This window comes from Miscanthus floridulus, chromosome 5 (assembly GCF_019320115.1).
Source record: "Miscanthus floridulus cultivar M001 chromosome 5, ASM1932011v1, whole genome shotgun sequence".
Lineage (NCBI taxonomy): Eukaryota > Viridiplantae > Streptophyta > Magnoliopsida > Poales > Poaceae > Miscanthus > Miscanthus floridulus.
This window is the reverse complement of record NC_089584.1, coordinates 32930894-32950232: the sequence shown is the minus strand read 5'-3', so window position 1 is coordinate 32950232 and position 19339 is coordinate 32930894. Positions and strand designations below refer to the sequence as shown.

The window sequence follows — 19339 nt, the reverse complement described above, 5'->3', positions numbered from 1 at the left end:
GTGACGTCTACTAACAGAAGGTTGACAGTCAAACGAGTGAGGCGCATCAGTGTCCGGACGTCGCTAAGGAGGAGAGGAAGCAGGCGGAGGATATCTCTTCTACAACCCGTAGATTGTGTTAAACTCGAGGCGGTCGGTCAAGTTACAACAACCGTCTCCGTTAATGTATATTAACGGAGACGGTCTCCCTAACCAGCTCCCTTCCGTTAACGGAGACGGTCTCCCTAACCAGCTCCCTTCCGTTAATCGATTAACGGTGGTGGCCATTTCGTACATGCACGCCTCCGTTAATGATTTTTCAGTTAAAAAAATAGTTTCCCACCATTTTATTTGAATTTGAATTTTTTCGCAATTTAAACACAGACAAAGCAGACAAATACACATGCAGAGAACACACATCTCATCGTATGAAACTAAGACTTGCAATGTTTTGTAGTTCGCCATTTTCTAATTAAAGATGTCCGGCAACTTGTCCTGTAGCTGATGCCAGTTTCTGAGCTTGTGGTACTTCTCCTGGTACGCTAGCTCGCTCTCGTGATTGAAGAACTTTCCTCCTCGATGTATGCATTTGTGCAAGACAAATCCACATATAGAGAGCATATAGAGAGCATGCTGAATTCCACATATGTCCGCTATAGTTTGAGATATTTTCTTGTCGGTGACCACCGCTTCGTTCCTTTTGCCACTAGTCTTGTGATTTCTTGAGCTCCTTGTAACTGATGTTAAATTTGCCGCACGCTCTAAGGTACTCGCAAACATAATATCCACATAATAGTGTCCTTGGAGGTCGTTTGGAGCACTACACGATAACACAATCTATTAGAACATATAGAGAGCATGCACAATATAATAGCATATACGACTTTTGATACGTATCAGAAAGTTGTGCCTGACAGTTATCGTCTTGCCACGCCTATTCTTCTTCTTCTTCTCACTTCTGAGATCGCGGTAATCGGGATCCTCTAGGTATCCTCTTGACTCTATAAAAGCCCCTTGATACACCTTAACTAGAAAACTAGTCAACCGACTAATAATCATGATTACGGTCATGCCATCTGGACATCAGTTGGACTAGCCCAAAAACTTTTTATGGTGGGAAGAAGTTGACCCATCCTTAGCAAGCCCATTAGGTTTATACAATGGTATTAAAACAAGAGAGGGACGATGTTCACGAGAGGATCCAGAAATTACCACATTAATTGAAAAAAAACAAAAAGAATCTACACCCTCAGATCTTAACTTGATATAGGCTTAGATTAAACAAAAAAGTCTATAGCTAATATAATTAGTAATAAATAGTAAATCCTAAAGATAATTAAAAATAGCAATTTAATTTCATACGAGTTGCAAAGGAAAAAAACTGCAATTAAGAGTCCATGTAAATACAATTAGTAAAGGCAATTTTTGAATAAACACTCTAAAAATTAATAGTTTAGTCTCCAACGAAAGAGTCACCACGTCTGCTACGAGGATCTAATTACCACATTAATCGAAAAAGGAACCTATATTGTAAGATTTTACGATCTAACGGTTTAGATTAAATAAAGAGTTTACGCTTGATACAACTAATAATTAATAAATTTAGAAAAATAGAAAATTGATTTTCATATGATTTGTAAAGAAAAAATCTTAAATGAAGAGGCCATGCAAAACAATGATTAAGTTTTTAAATAAAAATTCTGAAAAACTATAGTTCAGTTTCCAAAAGAATTAAGAAGGTAAAAATACTTAAATAATTAGCTCACATAAATTATAATTAGTAGATGGTTCAACACTAAAAAATTTATTCTCATATGTTTGAGAAAACACCAATATAAAAAAACTAATATATTACTACAAGTACATAAAGTTAAAATTCATATCTTAACTCTCAGGGGCAAAGGAAAGCTACCTAGACAAATAATCCATATAAATTATGATGAGTAAATTGCTAAATTCAGTAATGAAAATTAGAGATAATAGTACTTTCATCTTCATATGTTGGAAAACACCTAAATAAAAATTTAGCGTATTTCTAATAAGTAAATAAAGTTTTAAAAATAATGTCTATTTTTTACCGAAGTTAGCAAGGGAAACCCCAACCTATTTTTTTTAATAATTTTTGTTTCAGGCCTGTTTAATTCGCTCACACGGGTAGTCAAACCCAGGCCTGCTGGATGCTACTTAGGTGCTCTAACCACTACGCAGAGGCCATTTCGCCAAAAATAATGTCTTTATTGACCAAAATTGGAAAACTCTAGGAATTCTTGGCAAACTAGCCTGGTTGATTTCCCAAAATCGTCTAGGATGGGTTTGGTAAAAGTGTCAAATTGCATAATGGACTTTACTATTGCGTAGCTCTTGTTGAGAAGATCAAAATTTATATGTGAAATTCCCAATTTATAGTTCGAATGGAGAAGTTGTGGCCAGTTGGAGACGATTGAGAGGACCGTACATGCCAGTTTGGTCAAAATTCAAGTTAGGAGTTGTATTTGGCACTGAATTTGTTGACTTCTAACAAGACAAGACCTTCCCAACCTATAAATATATAAATGCTCATGTCGATTGAAGGACATCTAATGGAACAAATCATTCTACTCTATTACTTCTCATCATGTTTTCACTTGTTCCCTACTTTTCCAAATCGTGCATGTTGTTCATATCTTGATCTAATGATCAGAGGTGGTGCCCTAGACTTGCCCATTCACCTACCCTGACTAGGTACCTCCCATCCGAGAGTTTTGATGGCTCCTTTGCTAGTTTGTTTAGAAACTAGTTGTTCATCATCAAGTATGTATGATAGATATCCTTTGTTGGTTCGCTCGCAAACTTAGCCATCCTTTACCACCTAAAGTGTGATATTTACCCTTCTCGGTAAAACCCTAAGAGAACCATCCTAACAATTCGCTTCGTATCAATCAATATGTGATATGAGTTTTGGTAACTGGTTATAATACCCTATAGCTCAATCAATATAGCTCTTTGGATGTAGGACTAGATTTGATCAGGACAATTTTGGTAACTTCGTTGGGGAACTATAGTTTTGGCTATAATACCCTATAGCTGAATTTTTTTCCCTAGGCAATTGGTTAAGATACTCCCTTCGTACCAGAAAACTTGATGTTCTAGGATTTTTTTTAAAAAAATGTCCCACAGAACTTGATGTTTTAGCTCGACAAATATAGATTTGGCCCATATCAGGTCTGCATGTCTCTATATGTTCCTTGTAATAAAGGGCTTATTTTTCATTAGCATGGTTTACCACTCAATAAACAAAGGTACATAGGTTTTTATTAAGAACTAATTTGTCCTAAAAATCATAAATCATGATGAGGCAACATGCTATCATCATTGCATCTGGCTCTGAGGCTGGTTGCGTCTGTTTTTTATCACTTTATGTTGTTGCTTGCTGCTGCGCTACATGCTATTAGGTCGTGTTCCGATTGACGGCCGAGACAAAACATACCTGGCGCAGGCATCATTCCTAGGCGCCCGATTATGGACGACTGAGGTCCGCTGGCCGAGGTTCCTGGTTCATCCAAACACACCCTTTTTTTTGGGATTAAGCACGCCTTTATTGATATTATGTAGATGATCAACACACACCAAGGAGGCAACCAGGAGGTTTACTACTGCACCTTTTAATGAACATAGAAAGGTACCGTAGGTGCCGCCCTGCAACACCAAGCAGAGGTAGAAGTAAACTTGTAAATACATTATATAGTTCTAATAATTATTAGTACTAAGACAGTTCCATCAAGATCTGGAAACATCATCATATATATGGCGCCGGCTTTCTTCTCTGATCTACTCGGTGCGCTCCGGTTACAAAGGAAGTTCAAGTTTCGATCAAATTTGAGAGCGGGCCACACCCATCTGGAAATCCTGGGCGCCCGTGTGGCTTGCCCTGCTGAACCGCCTTTGGACGGCAGACCGACTACTACAATGGCAAACAAACGCCTGAACGCCACACGTGGGACCCTCCTCCCGTCGCCGGATCCACCCGCCCGCCCGACGTCTACCGCGGTGAAATCCTTGTCACCGCGCGTGAACGTGGGTGGTGTCGTGGTGAAAGTGAAAGTGAAACCGAGGAGCAGACGCTGCCGATCCCTCAACACGACACCTCACCGTCGATCGGTCATTCTATTCTAGCTAGCGCGGTTGATTTTCTTCCATTTCTGGCGACGTTAGTTAATATTAAAGCGACACAGAAATACTCCAACTACACAGTCAGAGAGCTAGCATGGGCATGGGCACCGACCAGTGACAAAACCGGCTTGGGAGGACGTCTTGGATCAAAATCTGTGCGTTTGGACGAGTTCTCCTTTAATTTGTGGAAAGGAATCAGGATGGTGACGAGCAGCTTACCTGGTCCTGTGGTCCATTCCACCGAGTCACACCCACCGTCAGATTACTGTTTGTTGCATCTCAGTCAGATTACTGTTTGTTGTCCTGAACTCTGTACCGAACTACCACTGCACATGCCTGATGGCATCTGTTCCAAGTGAGGTTATCGGCGTTCATCTGTTTTTTCTTGTCCAACTTGGAGATTCCATTGAGGCTTGCAGGCTGCAGCGGCTCAAACAACCCCGACCACGTAGGCACGTAGCAAAGTAGCAAATTCAGAGTAGTCAGGGCAGAATGCCAGTCATCGCTTGCTCGGTCTAGATCAGCTGGTTCCCCACGGGGTCAACGGTGAAATGCAGGTGGAGGGATCTCTCCACGACCAGGTGGAACTTCGATGCCCACATCTGCAACTCACAGACCAAACACATCCTGCTTCAGTTCAGAGCTGGAATCCAACCCTGCATTTGCACCATCATATTCTGTATGTAAGCCTCTATCTTATATTTTTCTAGTTTTAATTTACTTTGGGTTAGTAGAATGTGGTATGCAGATCCAGGCAGGAAACTCAAATTGAAATCCGTGTGAGCAGAATTCTTACATCCTTGTACTCCATGCTCTCCCTGAACAGCTTCAAGTCGTCAACTGCGTGATACAATAAATTGAGCAAGCAACCATAGCTCTAACATGCTGCTAACTTACACACAGAGATTCTGACATGTATAGGATGAGAGAGAACTTATAGCTCACTAACATGATGGGAAACGGATTAGTGCAGCATGACTGTATCCGCTATCCGGATGATCCAAACAGCAGCCTGATACAAAATAAAAGTATATAACATTAGAAGCAGTTCCATGAGATTTTGGAAAAAGTGCTTGTAACAAAAAATGTACATGTTAATGACGATCTATGTGGAACAGGATAAATAGGTTATATGTCTTCAGCCTTAGCAATCATGTACAGAATCGCAGTCGCAGTGGCAATGTGACCGAAGAACCGTAAGGATATCATGTTGTCTTACTGCAGGTTGCCTGCACAGTAAAAGAACTGCATTGGCTGATCAACTTCTGAAGAGAAGCTAATGCATCCTCCGTTGCCTCTCCGGATGCAGTCTTAAAAGAAAGATATCAGCAGCATGACCTCGACACCGTAGTTAAAATCTTGCCACAGGAAACAACATTTCGGTTTTAGTGCAAAAATGGCATTGGGACATTTTTTACATACCTAAAGAATGGTGTCGATTTACGCCAGGAAAAGGTAGCTTGAGTTACCTCTCCCCTACGAAAGATAGGTATAATGTCATCTTCCACCTCGGACTCGAAATCTACAGAAACCGAGCCCTGTAAGTTATCCAAACAGTGTCTATCACAGTGCTATGAGCATAGAGAATCTGTATGGTGTAAGAACTGGAAAGAAGATTACATGCTGAGGCATACATAGGAAACAGGTTTTACGTGCTCATCAACAATTTTCGAATAGTATGCACTACTCTGGAACTTTGTGATGTCTTCTTTCTGCTGAAAACGCGTGAAGACAGCATGTGTGAAATTCTCCCTGTTGGGGTCCTCTATGCGGCCTGCATCCAATATATCACAAATACCAAATTGAAGTTTATGCTTATTAACTGATTCTGCAGCTGAAGTGTATATAAGCCTAACCTAATGAGACAGAGTATCCCTCTCATCTGATACTGTGATGTATATAGGTAGTCCAGCATATCTCTTTCTTCAGCATCTGAGATGTTTGGCTTGGCTCTAAGCAGAATAATGTGCTCCAAAATCTTTCTGCAAAGTGTACTAGATCAGCTGTCTAGTACAGCTTTGCATAGTCCAAGGCATGAGGTGACAGTATGCAGAATTTAGAACACTGATGTAAATATGACACTTTCACAGTGTCAATTTCTGGGCAACAATTTTACAAATTTGAAGTGATTTGGTAATGCAACACTTACAAAACAACTCACCTTTTCTTCATAAGGCCACTAGAATGTGCACCATTGCTGGATTCAAGCACACCACGAGTGGAAAGAATCATCTTCTTTCCAGTCCCCCACCATCTGCGATCTACACAAACACAAGGGACTCTAGAATCTGTATTCAACATGCATACACTTCAAAAAGAAGGCCAAAGCTGAGAACGAGAACTCACATCGGTCCAAATTCTGCGCAGATAGTTGATGCAACCTAAAGCAGCTCCCAACAGGTCGTATGGTGTGAGGCTGAGGCACCTGGGCTGATGCTGGCACAGACATCCTGATGATTCAGAGCCTGGAAGCTTTAGCTCTCATTGTTGCCACACTGGTTTTTATGGTTTGGGTGGAGTTGTGGTATGGTGGTAACCGTGAGCAAAAGCAGGATCTTTTGGGTTGGATGCACATAGTGTGGCAGGACATCCTCTGTCCTCACCATCAGTGGGCGGTTGGAGCTTATAGCATTGTCCTTTTCACAGCTCCACAATTTCAGATTTTTTTTTTTTTTTTGCAACAAAGATACTAGATCTCTCATTGAGAAATACTTACTTAAAAAGGGAAAGCATCAGAACTGCCAGTGCCACACAACTGCACCAACATCAATTTGCATTAATCACCAAACAGTGACACAGAATTGCACCAACATCAATTCGCATTGATCACCAAAGGAGATTAAACTAAAAGTAGCCTAAATTAGAGTGACATGAGAATCACACCAGTCAACCTTCAAATCATTCACAAGTTTGATCACAAGAAAAGATGCTACAATTCTAGAACCAAAACAATAAAGATTCTAAAAGCTACTAAAGCTCCATGATGGACTTGACGGAGTCTAAGATCCTAACATAGTGGTAGAATAATGAAGAATGTTCGCCCTCCAAACCATCTCTGTGGTGACGGTTGCTCCCAGCAAGATTGTTACAGGGACTTCCACCAATCACAAGATCAAAGCCGCCAATTCTTCTAACATAAGCCTCGATCCTCTCAGATGTCAGTGTCTGCACATCACTAATCTCAATCAGAAGACCAGTCTGCGTCTGATCCCACCAACTCTTCAGAATCGTCCTATTGACCTCAGACTTCTCTACTGAAATAACTGTCTTCATGCGTATACCAAGCCTGTGGAGAGCTACCTCTGCTCCTCCAATACCAGAGAATAAAGACAGTACATTCATGCCTTGTGGGTACATATCCTTGAGGGCTGAGAGATGGTAAGCAACAGTATCAACTTGAAATGAATTTCCTAGAGATCGATACCTCTCTGTCCTGCTGATACCTCTGGTGTGATCCTTCGGAAAGCCGAGTAGAAACTCCATCTCATCAGGCTCTAAAGGAGCAACCTTGTTTAAGCCAACCCAAGCGAGATTCCATTTCCTACACTCCTCCAACACAAACTTTTGAACTCTTGGAGGAGGTGGATCTGAACTGTTTGTAAGGGCTACACGTATCCTCTCTAACAGTTTTGCACTAGACACACAAGTCTGGAGGCAATTGAACTGTCGTCTTGGGTCCCATGATGGCCACCACCTCCTGGTATGAGGAAATGCTTCGGATATTGTCTTTGGAGGTATGGGGAGGAGAGGTGACCTGTTCTCAAGTGGCAGATTGTGTATATAACCTCTTTTCCTGGCAGCAGCACAGAAGTACTTCGAGTCCACAAACTCCGGCTGAATATCATACAAGAATCTTGATATGGTAGTCCAGACACCTTTTGGAGCAAGAGCAACATTCTCGTAGTAGAAGTATGGTGGACCCATAGCTTGTGAAGGCAGCGATCTGTCCACTGGTCTGGCAAGTTAAATCCAACCATTGGATGTGGGAGAGGCATGGGTTCATTAGAGCTACCATCTAATGGGCCTCTACTTCACTGCGCTTGACCACCATATGTCTTTCTCTTTTTTTTGTTCCCATCCATGAACCTTCCTTTGTTTCTCCCTCCATAGGAATTATCCTGCAGTATTGCAAACACAGTTCCATTATCAGACCATTAAATTAGAACTAAATCTTATTGCAGACTTGTATGGACAGTTCACCTAAGATGAACCTCATAGTCAGACAAATTGCCACAGTAACCATCTCCTGCGGTCTGTGAAGCATATATTGAATCCACCAGAACAGAAATAGATGCATCCTGCCCTGAGTAATTTTAAACCACAGACTGACAGTAGATGGCGTAAGGTGCATGATCAGTGAACAGGGGCATTTGGAGCATACTTTGACAAGTTCAAATAATAAACTCTGAAGATAAGTTAAAATAAAACAGGGACAAGGACAGAATCTGAGTGGTACACGTTGCAAAAACAGTTTTATTTGACAGCAAATGCAATTAAAATATTCTGACCCCAAAAGAATAATAAATTGTTGGTTGCCTGCTTTGATACCCAGACTTGATGCAAACAGTAAATCAAGCTTAGAAAGAATCAACCATTCTAGGTTATCTCAGTTCAAGGTTGCAGACAATTTACGAGTTCCAACTTACTGCATTTGAGGAAAATTATCAAAATCCGGAGATAAACCAATAGAAAGTTTGACATATAATTAAACATGACAACATTATTATTCAACTAACTTATTCTATATGAGAGCATATCCCACTTTCAAGGTTGGAAATTGATGTTTATTTTGCTGAGGAATCTAAGGCAAACAGAGGAGCATGGAACAAAGGCTCAGAGAGCACACCGCATCTAGTAATAGCCAGTGCAGCCTCGTCTTCAGGAAACCCCATTTTAACCAAGGAATCAACTTTCTCATCCGTCTGTGATATCTCATGTAAGAAATCCTGTGTAGAAAGCACAAGAAAGCACTTAGAATACAGTTGACAAGCTACATAAACTAGCATTGCAACCAAAGGACAAAAACAACAATTCTTGTAATGTGTATAAAAATGGGAAGTATCATAATTCATAACTATGGACAATTTTAGGAAAACAATTCAATCAACTCTCAGCTACATGAAGTCACATGCCAAACACCACAAAGCACAATGCAAGTTCAATGTTAGAGTTGAACAGGAATGTTGTTGCACTACAGAGCCTCCAATTCTCAGGATCAGTGATTGATTTGCATAAGTATCAAAAAGGAAGTAGATTATAACCCATAACTAAAGTTTTTTTCGTGAATTAAAACAGTAGGAGAGAATGCTATTACAGGGAGGAGGGGCTACAGCAAACTTAAGTAAAAAGAAATGAATGTCAGATACAAAATAAGAAATTCATCATTAACGAACCACCCACAATTTTGGAATTTTATTTGTTAGTCCATGGTGGTGTCTTGTTCAAGAATATCACCAACACGAGAGTTCTAGTCATACGCATAAGATGAAACGCAATAGTTTCAAGTTTATGATTGACACAACTATCTTGCTTACCGTCTTACCAATACGATTTTCTTAAAAAATTAAGGATTTTGGTTTTATGGGAACATGTTGTTTTGCCTAAAAGAACCCAGTTGTCCCCAAATATAACGGAAAAACAAAGTAGATTGGCTTTCTAGTACAGCTATGTAGCTAACAGCTGTTTGAAAACAAAAGGAACAAGTGCAAGTAAAAGTAAGGAACCTTATGGTCTTCAGGATAAGTAGTCTACTTAATGGATTAACATTAAACAAGTTTAATGCAGAAGTAAATGTGATTGAAACAAACTAAATACATAGCAGGTTTCTCAAAATAATAAAGTAAATGCATACAGTCACCAAGGGGGCGCATCAAAATACCTCGTCTCCAGAATCATCAAAAGAGTTAGCAACCCTTGTGCTTCTACCACCAGCATCCTCATCATCCCAGTTTTCTAGAATGTCATCATCATCACTATCGTCAACAGTTTGGGGGACACAACCAGAAGCAAAGCCATTATCCACTTTGAGATCATTGCCTAGTTCCTGCATTTGGCATCACTTCGTAAATACAAATCCTCTTTGACACCATGCAACAACATCATCAAAGAATAACTAATAGAATTAGGAACACAAATGAATACCTGGTAAGTAAGAAGAAGCTCAATTAATGAATCTGCTCCATTATCCCCTGAAAGAAAAAGCAACTGTCAGATAGAGTATATAAAATCACCTAGAATCTAAGTAAATGAGAAGAAATGGGTTATTAGCCAAGTACCATTGTCCTTCATGGCCTTCAGAACAATCTCTTCTGCAAAACCCATGTCCATATACTTCTGAACCAAAGCGGCAGATGGCCCAGCCTTCCCATTGCCATTAGCAACCTTCAAATCAGCCCCACAAACAAACAGAAATTACAATCGTAGCCACTAGGAACAAGGTAACAGTAACATTGAGAGTGTTCGTGTCGCTATAGTGCTATACACTAATCATGATCCTGTTTGTGTTCATGACTACCATATATATCCAACCCCCCCCCACCCACCCACCCCACTCCGGCCAGTTTCGCACAAGTGGTTGGAACAACCCTGAGTAACATGAACTGAAGAAGAACTAGCTGCTGAGTTCACACATTGTTGCATATGCATGGATCAGTTAGCTGGCTTACCCGTGTCGATGGGCCTGGAGCATCAGTGTTCATTGATGTCATTGCTGATGAACTGGCACCAGCAGCGTTGAAGCTCGCTGCCTCCTCCCCATTGCCATCGCTATCCCATTCGAAGCTGTCACTGCCATCACTCTCCCTAACCCAGTGCTGTGACACGAATTAAGAACTAACCATCAGGCACCTCGACCAACAATAGGATCAAACCACCATCCATCCCGAAATAGCATAAAAAATGCAGGTTCTAACTCGATCCAGTGTTAAGAAAACCCTAGCGTTGAGCAGCAGAAAGGGAGAAAAAAAAAACAACCTCGCGACATCAGGGGCCCAATCTAACGCGCGGAATCACCGTAGCAGCGGATCAGACTATTAGTATCAAGAATTCATGGCGCGAGAGATCATCCCTTCACAATACATGGAAGGGGACAGAAAGGAAAGTCTTACCGCCATTCCGGAACCTTCGCGAAGGGGCTCCGGGGGATACCCCTCCCTCGATCCCTCTCGTTTTCCTCGGCCTCGGCGTGGCCGGAAGCTGCGGCGACCGACCCGGAGACCCCGGACGGCGTGGCCCGGCGCAGCCCCTCTCCGCCCTCAGCTCCACAGCCTCCCCCCGGATTACCAATGCCGCCTCTCCCCTCCCGTCGCCGTCGGCCCCTGCGCGCTGGGAGTTGGAAGCCGATGGCAGACGAGGAGGAGCAGGAGGCCGCGACGGCGAAAGGCGGCTCTGCCTGCCTCCGCCACGGCGAATCTCAACGACAAACTCACGCCGTCACGCGCCGTGCCCCCACAAACAGCACGAGCAATGGGCACATCGCTGGTGGTACACCACTGTGATGTGGGGACAAACTCATGCGTCCAGGGCTGTCAGCGAGAGAGTGCGGCACTGTCCCCGGTACGCCGGTACGCGTAGGCGGTGAAAGATCCCGTTTGGCGGTTGATCAGTGATCCTGATGATAAAAAAAAGGGAAATTGGTTCTGTGACAGTTAATCAACGTACGCGCTGTTCGCTCGGTCGTAGATCGTAAATTTTTAGTCAAAATAGTATTTTTCTCTCACACCAAATCAGCCAGCAGTAATAATCCACGATCGTATACGATTATTTCAGCTTCAGCCGAACAGACTGATCGTTTTTAAAAAATACCACGGAAAGATCCACGACCTAAATGTGTACCGTTACTTGTTACTTGAAAATAGCATTCCGTCATATTTCAAGCTAACGCCGTGCCGTCAAAATAGTATTCCGTTCCCACCCCATTTAACATGTCCGCTGTAGGGCTAGTACCCCGCGGGCACGGCACGCTCCGTCAAGCAAGCGCGTCGCGGTGCCATAGTCTGTCTTACGAGCTGCTCTCATGGATGAGGCATGAACCTCGTGTTCGCGATGCACGTGTTCTTGGTGCGTATGGGTCCAAGACTTCGACACCCTGTTCGCTGATATTGAAATTTGGTTTATACTGATGCTTATGTTGAAATATCGTAAGAGAAAAACACTGTTCCATGACTGAAAAGCAGTTCCGAATAAGCTCGAACGAACCGGCCGTCCGACCCCTGAGGCGTGTTCAGGGGGTCACGGCGTCATCCTTACCCGGCTCGACCAGGCCAACTGGCCATGGCACATTGGCACGCCACCATGGAGGTGCGCCGCACAAGGTCCTCATCGCCGGCAGATGTGGGCAGCCTGCTGCTGAAGCCGCTTCTCGTCGCCAAGCCGCTCGAGGCTGGGGAGAGTACCCGTTGTTCCTGTTCCTTCACGGCTAACCTCGCCACCAACTCCTACTCCCAGCCGTTCCAGGCTTCCAGCAGCGTGTTGCCTCCCATGGCTTCGGGTCACAGGGAATAATTAATATTAGCTGCACTCCATGTCCACGAGTTCAATTTAATTACCCCAGCTTCATGTTTCATCTACTGTATGCTCGTGTTGCACCGCGGCCCGTGGGGGACTGGCCCTGCGGCGGCTTGTTCAACGGGGTGAGGAGGGAATACTTTTTCACGGCACGGGCACGGCATTATCTTGGACCGTGACCGAATGCTATGTTCAGGTGACGGTTAGAAATTTCGGTGGTATTTCACGTGACGACAATCTTTCATTGGTATTTTCTTAAAACAGCGTCTTTTGAGTGCTATAGAACCAATGTTCCGTTCCCTAACAAAAATAAGTCGGTGGGGTCTGGGGTTCCATTTCGAATTTGATGAGGCACACAGCGCACATCCTCAATCAGAGAAGAGAGGAAAACTGTTTTTATGTGGTGATGGCTGAAAAAGCAAGCCAAGGCCCCGTTCGGCTTATCCAAAAACCGGCTTATTCGGCTTGTTTTTTCAGCCGAACAGTGTTTTTCTCTCACAACAATTTAGTCAGAACAGTGTTTTCAGCCGTTTCAGCCAAATTTCAGCGAGCCGAACGGGGCCCAATTCACCTACCACCACCCATGGAGGCCAGTCTTTAAAGCGTCATTACTGTCACATATATAGTGTAATAGCCTTCGATTTTATAAAAGAAGCTATTAAGTTATTTACTATACCTATCAAATAAGTGATGTTTTGATATACATGTAGTTCACTTTGGTTGTTTTTTATATAATTTATTTTTATAGAATAGATAGAGTTAAATGTGCTAGCGACCCTTGAACTTGTGGTCCTGTGCCATTTAGGTCCAAAACACTCAAAATCAAACTCTAGTTCAAACTTATGAGCGGCAGGTCCATACCCCTTCGGGTGATATTCACTGCAATAAAACTTTATAAAAACGTCCTTCCATAGTCATCTCCTACCTACCTGGAAGAGTGATAAAGCCCTGTTTAGGACAACTTTTCTCGACCTTATTTTGAAAATAAAGTTTTCTTCCACAACAAAGTTTTATAAGAATCACAAGGAGAAAAATCTTAGCGTTTGGTATGCTAAATTATAAGGGAGAACTCATGGACATGCTCGAGCTCCGCCGAGAATGAGGAGGATGAGAAGGGGCTCGGCGAGGAAGAGGAGGTAGTCCGCTAGTTAGCAACAGGCCTACTCATGGAGCGGTTCGACAACTACCACAGCAAGACAAACTCCCTTTTGTTCGATGGTGGACACCTTGTTCTCAAGAGCCACTAGCCCTGCCGCCGTCGCCAGAGAAAGAGGCATCTCCGCCTTGTAAGCATCACTTGTCCTTGTCGCTGCTAGAGGAGAAGGCGAGGGATCCATTGGGCTCGGGCTACGGTGCCTGAGCGAGGAGGTAGAGGTGGGTCTGCCGGCAAATCCGTCAGACTCAGTGTCCTGCTCTAGCTCCGGTGCCCGTATGAGGCGAAGGCGGGGCACGAGCAAGGAGAGGCGTGGGCGGAGCTTGATTAGGTGGAGGCAGGTGATGAGAGGGAGAGGAAGGAGAGAGTCGAGGGGATTTTCTCCAGTGCTCACTAATATGCGATTCTACGGTCACGTTTGTAAGTGCAATCAAGCCCTAATGTGGATTTTGGTGATAATGACCACATAATTATAGAACTAATGAGATTTATCAAGATGACAAGCAGGTGAAATAATAATGAGGATAACACATACAATGGTGGAGCCTCCAATTACAAAAAGATGTGGCAATGGACTCAATGGCATTTAAATTCTTTTATACTTTGAATTTGAGCTTAGTAAAAGCCACACTATAAAGGGATACAATGCACAAGCTTTAATGTGCAACCAAGTGCTCATATTTCCACCAAGAATATCTTCAAAATCTTAGCCAAGATAGCAAGCTTTTCATTCCCACTTCTCCAGTTGTCTGGCTATCATGGCACTACCGCGACTATTCAGACCATTGAGAGAGGGGAGGTATTTATACCTCTTCCCTTCTCCCCCAAAGGGCATCTCAACCATTCTCTACCAACAGCAACCAGAGCACCCTCTCTCTTCTCCATTGAAGGCTCTCAAGCTCTAAAGCTTTCTCCCCTTGATTTCCTTGCAAATCTATGAGAGATTGGGCCTCCAAACTCGATTAGAGAGCTGCTCAACCTGATCTTCAACTCCTATAGCACTTGGTTCACGAACCGATGGATTGTGCTTGTTACTCTTGGAGCTAAGCTCCTAGCCGTCTAGGCGTCGCTCATCGAAGCTTCCAACTCGTGTGGTAGCTCCAGGACATTTGTAATCACCCTCTACTCTAGTAAGAACCTCTCATCTCAAGAGACTTGCTCTCTTGACTTGACAAAGAGGATAGGGTTCTTGAAACCAAAGTCTTGGTGGCTTCCTCAACAACGTGGAGATAGGCAAGCCTTTGTAGTGAGCAGAACCACAAGATAAACACCTTGTCTCTCTTGTGATCTTGCTTTGAATCATCCTATACCCTGTGCGTGAGTTTTCAACTACATTCAAGTGGTGAAATAGGCTCAACACTACCCTAGGAACTTTAGTAAATTACTCGATCTAAAATGCCTTAGATAGATGTTGAATTATGTTCACGAGCTTCTCTGTGCTCGTGGCACCACCGTAGATTCACCCGCTAAAATGTCCTAATGGCTAGAGGGGGGTGAATAGCCTATTAAAAATTTCTACAAGCAACACTTAGCAAAGATGTTAGACAATTAAACAGTAAAGCGAGTGTTGCACTAGCCTACTAAAAAGGCAAGCCACCTACCACAATTCTAGTGACTATGATCTCTAAGCACACCAAGGCTAAGTCACTACACTAAGTTAGTGGGCTCTCAAAGACTAACTAAAGAGCCACACTAACCACTAGACTCGACATAAGCTTGCTCTCAAAACTAATTACACTAATGAGCGAAGCAACACTAGAAATGTAAGTGCACAAGAGAGGATATTGATGATTATACCGCCGTGTTAAGGGATTGAGCCAATCACAAGATGATCACAATCAATCATAATAAATACCGAAAAATCCTCGGACGATGATGACACATGATTTTTTTACCGAGGTTCCCTTGCTTGTCGGCAAGCTAGTTCCTCATTGGCTAAGCTCATAAGGTTGCTATATCAATGCAAATGGCCAAGAGAGTGAGCTTGAGCCGGCCAAACACCTTTTATAGAGGCTCCATCGAAATAGAGCCGTTGGGCTCTCACTATAGCCCAACACGTGTTGATCGAACGCGTCGATCAAAACAATCGGACGCGCGCCACCCTGTGTCCGGTCATAGGATTATAGCCATGTGTCACACTGATTCAACCATGATCGTTGATCGCCAACAGTCGGCTGAGTTCCTCGCGCGTGTTAAGTGGCGATCGGACGTGCGGCTAGGAAGACCGGACGCGCCGATGCCTCGTTAGACCAGGCACACACCTACACTAACACTCTACGACCGGACTGCGCCGGTGCCCATGGTACCCCAGCGTCAGGTCACAGTCCAGAGACTTCCCTGAGCGCCTAAAAGCCAACCTGACATGTCAGGTCTGCCCTGATCAGACACAGCCGAGCGTTAGGTCCTCGCTGCCTCAGCCGCCAGCGCTACGTCACCATTGCGTCAGCATTGATCAGACTCACCTTCACCGTGCTCGATTGTCAGCGCCACCAAAGTTCGGTCATCCACCAGACAGAGGCTGAGCGCACCCAACACTGATCGGACACACAGGTCCAGCGTCCGGTCCTATGTTCGGTACATGCCAGTGGCCTCCTTGACTTCTCAAACTTCACCACCCTTACTCAAATGTGCCAACCACCAAGTGTATCACCTTGTGCACGTGTGTTAGCATGTTTTCACAAATATTTTTAAGGGTGTCAGCACTCACTAGAATCTAAATGCATATACAATGAGTTAGAATATCTAGTGACACTTTGATAATCATATTTCAATACGAGTTTCACCTCTCTCAATAGTACGGCCATCAATCCTAAATGTGATCACACTCGCTAAGTGTCTTGATCACCAAACCAAAAAGCTCATATAAAGTTTCACCTTTGCCTTGAGATTTTTGTTTTTCTCTTTCTTCTTTTCCAAGTCTAAGCACTTGTGGCTTGTTCGACTAGCTGGTCAGCCGGCTTGTTCTATTTTTTTTTCTAGCTGGGGCAGTGTTTTTCTCTCAAACATTCCAGAATGAACAATGTTTTCTAGCATGAACGGTGAATAATCCAATTCAGCCGAACACTCCCTTGATCATCACCATGGTCACACCATCATCATGATCTTCACCATTGCTTCACTACTTGGAATAGTGCTACCTATCTCATTATCACTTTGATAAACTAGGTTAGCACTTAGGGTTTTATCAATTCACCAAAACCAAACTAGAGCTTTTAATCTCCCCCTTTTTAGGTAATTGATGGCAACCCTTTCACAAAGATATGAATTGAATTTCACTTGAATCCATGTTGCTTGCCAAGCATATTTACCATGTGTAAAAGGAAATGGACAAGTTTTGTGAACCCCATTGATAGCATTTGCTCCCTCTACATATGTGCTAAGAGTTTGGATTAAAGCTTGCATATATGCATGGATTAGAGTTTTGTGGAAGTAATGTCTACCAAATGATGTCCAAGGTATAAGAGATGGATCTTTGAAGCGTGATACCAATTGGAGTGCACCAAATATACCATCCTTAACACTATTAGTAATTAGACATACACAAAAACTATAATACCCAGGTGAGATCAATATTAGAAGCAAGGGTCTAGTTTTCATAATATAGACACAAGTCTAGTTACTCAACCTATGCATGCTAGTTTTTCATTTCATCATTCAAACTTACAACTAGCATACACCACACAAGTATGGATATTGAAATTTAAAACTTGAGCCATGCAAGCAAACATATGAAATACACATTCAAATACACCAATTAAGTTTATGAGCTTGCTCCCCCTACTTGTGTGCTCAAAATTTTAATTGATCCCCTTACTTTGTCATATCTCTCCTCCTATGTTAAAGTTCTCCCCTTTAGTGATTACTTCTCACCCTATCACTTATACCTTTGTTTCTCTCCCTCTTTATCATCAATGATCATAAAGGTTTAAATTTTAGATAGATTGAGATTATCAATGTTAATCAATGGGGTGAGGATCATTTTACCAAATTTGGTTCAATCTAGATCACTTGCCAAAGATATTTAACTCGGTTTGATCCAAGGACAAGCTTCTTTATATCTCCAAATAAGGGTTATCTTATACCATGTTGAGTTAAACACTTATAGCTCATTTTCTAGATCAAATAATAGGTTCACAGGCCCACAAACATGTCATATGCTACCACTAGATCAAGTCAAGCATAGAAGCAATAGTAGTACCATACAAGCATCAAATTCATTTGATTTTCATGAATGAGCTTATAACATGTGAGGAATGACTAGATGCACTAAACAAGTCCTTAGCAAAGGATGTATGCCATGCCAAATAACTTTTATATTGGATTGCTCGAAGGAGAGGCATGTCATATGAGTGGGGGATGCATCAACACATATTTGAGAAATCCAATATGTTCAACTCATTCCTTAGCTTGCAAAACCTTTTCTCATCAAGTGGCTTGGTGAATATGTCGGCAAGTTGATCTTCAGTGCCCACACTCTCAATGCAAATGTTCCCTTTTTGTTGATGATCTCTAATGAAGTGGTGGCGGACATCAATGTGCTTTGTTCTTGCATGTTGAACCAAATTGCTGGTTAACTTGATTACACTCTCATTGTCACATAGCAATGGCACTTTCTTAAACTTGATTCCAAAGTCATTCAAGTGGCCTTCATCCAAAGAATTTGTGCACAACTACCGACGGATATGTATTCGGCTTCGGCAGGTTGATAATGCAGTACTATTTTGCTTCTTTGATGACCATGAAACAAGTGATCTTTCTAACAATTGACATGTACTCGATGTGCTCTTCCTTTTAACCTTACATCCCGCATAATTCGAAGTTAGAATAATCGACTAGCTCAAACTTTGCTCCTTTGGGATACCACAAACCAACATTTTATGTATGCTTCAAGTACCTCAATATTCTCTTTAGTAGCCTTCAAATGACTTTCTCTTGGCGAGGCTTAAAATCTTACACACATACACACACTAAACATGGCATCCGTTCTTGATGTAGTCACATAGAGTAGGCTTCCAATTATAGACCGATACAACTTTTGATCCACCATGTTGCCACTTGCATCACTATCTAAATTTCCATTTGTTCCTATTGGTGTACTTATGGCCTTTGCTTCATTCATGCCAAACTTCTTGAGCATGTCTTTGATGTACTTCCTTGATTCACATATGTACCATTCTTCAATTGTTTGATTTGAAGACCAAGAAAATAACTCAACTCTCCAATCATGGACATATCAAACTCATTAGCCATCATTTTGCCAAATTCTTCACAAAAATCTTGATTGGTTGATCTAAATATAATGTCATCAACATAGATTTGCAACACATACAAGTCCTTGCCAATCTTCTTGGTGAAAAGAGTAGGTGTCAACCTTGCCCTATCATGAACTCTTTAGAGAGTAGGAAGTCCCTCAATCTCTCATACAGTGCTCTAGGTGTTTGCTTCAAGCCATACAATGCTTTTTTCAATTTGTACACATGGTTGGGCTTCTTGTCATCTTCAAAACCTGGGAGGTTGCTCAACGTATACTTCTTCATTGATGTAGTCATTTAG

At 42.5% G+C, this 19339-nt stretch overlaps 1 protein-coding gene and 1 pseudogene across 16 annotated transcripts; both read right to left on the bottom strand.

Moving 5' to 3' along the window:
* Positions 1 to 882: 882 nt before the first annotated feature.
* LOC136449787 (uncharacterized) lies at positions 883 to 6658 on the bottom strand. 16 transcript variants are annotated; one of them, XR_010758126.1, is made up of 10 exons: positions 6475 to 6658; positions 6290 to 6389; positions 5985 to 6192; positions 5749 to 5902; positions 5598 to 5650; positions 5220 to 5486; positions 5078 to 5140; positions 4925 to 4968; positions 4348 to 4784; positions 883 to 3654 (listed from the first exon to the last, which is right to left on the bottom strand). XR_010758126.1 is itself a non-coding variant. In XM_066449975.1 (9 exons), the coding sequence occupies exons 4-9, from the start codon at positions 5762 to 5764 to the stop codon at positions 4761 to 4763; spliced, it is 273 nt and encodes a 90-aa protein (XP_066306072.1). In that variant the 5' UTR covers positions 5765 to 5902; positions 5985 to 6192; positions 6290 to 6389; positions 6475 to 6658; the 3' UTR covers positions 883 to 4760. The 16 variants fall into 16 exon arrangements, 2 of the variants coding, with proteins under 2 accessions (XP_066306072.1, XP_066306071.1); XR_010758130.1 differs by having other exon boundaries at positions 883 to 4784; positions 5220 to 5373; positions 5551 to 5650; XR_010758128.1 differs by having other exon boundaries at positions 883 to 4784; positions 5220 to 5357; positions 5551 to 5650.
* A 226-nt stretch (positions 6659 to 6884) lies between these two features.
* On the bottom strand, positions 6885 to 11619 carry LOC136449785 (DNA (cytosine-5)-methyltransferase DRM2-like; annotated as a pseudogene).
* Positions 11620 to 19339: the final 7720 nt, after the last annotated feature.